This window comes from Nematolebias whitei, chromosome 23, assembly GCF_014905685.2.
Source record: "Nematolebias whitei isolate Nwh7 chromosome 23, NemWhi1, whole genome shotgun sequence".
Taxonomy (NCBI): domain Eukaryota; kingdom Metazoa; phylum Chordata; class Actinopteri; order Cyprinodontiformes; family Rivulidae; genus Nematolebias; species Nematolebias whitei.
The window spans coordinates 8,620,549-8,623,935 of NC_056520.1; the positions used below are offsets into that span (position 1 = coordinate 8,620,549).

At 43.8% G+C, this 3,387-nt stretch overlaps 1 protein-coding gene across 1 annotated transcript in view; it reads left to right on the forward strand.

Annotated features, from left to right (window-relative positions):
• Nucleotides 1-700: 700 nt before the first annotated feature.
• The window catches only part of mcf2la (mcf.2 cell line derived transforming sequence-like a), a 49,049-nt gene continuing 46,362 nt past the window's right edge, over nucleotides 701-3,387 (forward strand). Inside the window, exon 1 of the mRNA XM_037696562.1 lies at nucleotides 701-977. Within this exon, the coding sequence (XP_037552490.1) occupies nucleotides 905-977 (73 nt within the window). The 5' untranslated portion in view covers nucleotides 701-904. The remainder of the gene's footprint in view (nucleotides 978-3,387) is intronic.

Genomic DNA, 3,387 nt, shown 5'->3' on the forward strand with positions numbered 1-3,387 from the left:
TGTGTGTTATTGTGTGTGTGTTTATGTGTGTGTGTGTGTTTGTGTGTGTGTGTTATTGTGTGTTTGTTTTGTGTGTGTGTGTTATTGTGTGTGTGTGTGTTTGCGTGTGTGTGTGTTTGCGTGTGTGTGTGTGTGTTTGTGTGTGTGTGTTATTGTGTGTGTGTTTGCGTGTGTGTGTGTGTGTGTTTGTGTGTGTGTGTGTTATTGTGTGTGTGTGTTTATGTGTGTGTGTTTGTGCGTGTGTGTTATTGTGTGTGTGTGTATGTTTGTGTGTGTGTTTGTGTGTGTGAGAGAGAGAGAAGCTGAAGAAAACAAAGTTCTAACTCGAGCTCTAACCGTTGCACAAAGTGCAGAATTTGAATTTTCTTTTATTTTTTAGATGATTTCAGGATTACTGGAACATTAATCCATTAATACATTAATGGATTAATGTATTAGTGTATTAGTTTATTAATGCATTATGACATTAAATATTTGCTTCTGTCTTTTTGCTGCATTTTGGAAAAGTTTATTGTTATAAAAATATTAAAAGACAAAGAGGAGACGTGTTTAATTTTGAGGCTAATCCATCTTTGCACATGACTCCCGTTTCTCTCTGTTGTTGGTAAAAGGGTGATATGTGAAACTGGAGGCGAACCCTCCGATCCTCCTCCCCCTGCCGGCTGGTGTACACTGGGAGGGGAGGGTGATGGAGGGGGGAGGTGGCTGAGCGGCGCAGTGACAGCTCAGTGAGCAGCTGAAGTGCTCGGCTGCGCCGGAATGGACTGCCTCACCTTCCACCGGGACGTTTTCTGACAGAAAGTGGCTTTTCCATGAGTCGGTTGTAGCAGATCCAGTGTGTGGAGGGGTGTGTGTTTGTGTGAAGAAGGGGAGACGGGGGAGGCATGCATGCAGCGGCAAAACCATGGCTTTAAACCGAATGTCTCAGCTGTGCCACGATATCACCAGGCTGTGGCTGCAGCTGAAGATGCGAACAGGTAGGCAGACCGATAAGACTTTGAGAATCCAGCAGGTGCTTTCTGTTGGTTCCCTTGCCGGGACCGAGTTTAACCCAGATTTAACTTAAAAACTGGAGCCGGATCGGAAGCATCCTCGCCCGTTCACATTTACGCACTTTGTTTTGAAACTTCAGGGACTTTCAGAGTTTTTACCCACCAGAACGTCTTGTTTCTCCTCCTCTAAAGAAGACAAAAACAGGCTTGGACGTTCAAAATGTTAAACGTTCACATTTGATCACAAATCACTTTACCTTTTAAATTTGCTGTTTTTCTTCTCAAAACTATGAATCGTTCACGTCTACCACTCCTCTAAGACATTTAATTTCAACAGAGAAAGATTGTGAAAGAATAAGGATGAACCATAAGCGTCGCAACAATTACATGTGAAGGGGACGTGCCCCCTCCTCACACACACATTTACCATGAAATGTTAGTTCACTCAATGCTGTTTCTATTTCTTCGTGAACAAATCCATTCCACTTGATTAATAGGAGAATACTCAAAGGGCTAAAAATCCACTCCGGATTTTCTTGGTTACCTACAACAATTCCACACGGCATGCAGTGTTTCTCTGAGACCACCTGCCTTTGCAGGGCGCTCACGAAGCTAGTGGGGAGATGCCTCTGTTTTGTGCGCTAGCTTAGCGCCACATTATTGCTGGCAGTTGTTGACGATGTATGAGAGAAGGGGAGCTCTAGCTTAATAGCCTATCTGTAGCATCACAGCTAACGCGTCAATATTGTGCGCCGCTAGCTTAGCGCTACGCTAGTTTCGGGAGTTTTTGACGTGGGGGCGGGGGGTGCAAGGATGCTTGAGAGAAGCGGAGTGTGTTCTGTTCACACAAGGGGAACTGTTGGTCAGGCTACTTCTTGTTTTGTGCTCTCTAAAATAGTTACTGAATCAAGTGTTTACTAATGTAGGTAAACGTAGATGTTTAACAACCTGTTAAAATACACCAGAGTGCAGGAAATGGCATCTACTTTATTCCAAAATTTCTGGGGTAGTACCGCCAAACACCCCCCATACACACATGCACACCCATCTGTCTCCCCCCCCCCCCCCCCCCCCCACACACACACACATTACAAATGCTTCTGATGCCAATGGGATGAACTTTAGGCTTTGTTGTGTTAGTGACGTTTGTTAATGAAAACCTTATCAGACCTGAGCGGTCCTCGGAAGATTTGCGTGATGCAACGTTGTTTTCCCACACAAGGCGTCACTATCCACCAGAAAAGAATCAAAGTTTTATTCTCAGCGTCGAAGCGCAGCGTCCGACGATCATCCTTCAGAGACGCTAACGGCATTTTAATCAAGTTCAGCCTGTTGACGCCATGCTTCCGGCTGTCAGTTGGGACACAACCCCCGTTCAGGGTTTGAATGTCAACACCTTGGTCTATCCTCCCTGTTTGAGGCTATCCTGCTTTTGTTTGAGTTTGTTTGCTCTGCTAAGAAACACCAACAATCCCGTGAGCCGTAGTGCTTTGTTGTTGTTTTATGTATCCAAAGAGATTTTGCTCTACTTTTCTTGGCCTTGGGGGGGAGGCTTTAAAAGGTGCGCGTACAGCCAGGTATGTTGGTTCGGTGTATGTTTGCTGTGCTGGCAGGTGGGATGGCGTTTGTCGTCTTACAGGCTGAGAACACGACAACGGGAATTACGGCGACGACTTCACCCCGTTCTGTTTTTGTAAAGTCAGAATTAGAAGTTGACTCCTGCGAGCCCGTGTGGTTTATCAAGTCAGGAGAACAGGAGAAGCTAATTTGACATTAAAATTATCTGCCTGTTTTGCATTTAGCAGCAGAACTACAGCAAGCCACAAGATACTATTGGCAAAAAGAAGAAACTACTTGTTTTTGTTGTTGTTTTGTCAAGTTGAATTAAACAAACTAGAATAGTTCGTGGAGAAATGTTGACAGGGCATGCCAGTTTTAAATGTTTTTGATTTGCATTTACCTCGTATTGAGGATTTCGCTTTGCTACTTCCATACCTATTTCAGCTCAGTATGTATAAAAATGACATAAATACATTTATTTTTACTATTGAGCTCTGGTGGCCATCTTGGATTTTTGATTAGCATTCAGTGTGACTTGGGAATCATTCTCAGCAACAATCATACCAGGTTTTAGCTCCATACATCTAAAAATTGATGAATTATAGTCTTTTGTTTTTCTTTCTAGCTTTGGCAGCCATCTTAAATTTATGATTCGTATGCATAGTATGTTGGGGATTGTTCTCAGCTACCATCAAACCAAATTTCAGCTCAATATGGGACCGAAACGCTGCAGGATGTCACTCTGCCACCGTACAGACATAAGGATCATGCTGCTAACAGGACAACACTGCTAACACCACCACACTGCTAACAGAACCACTTTGCTAACACCACC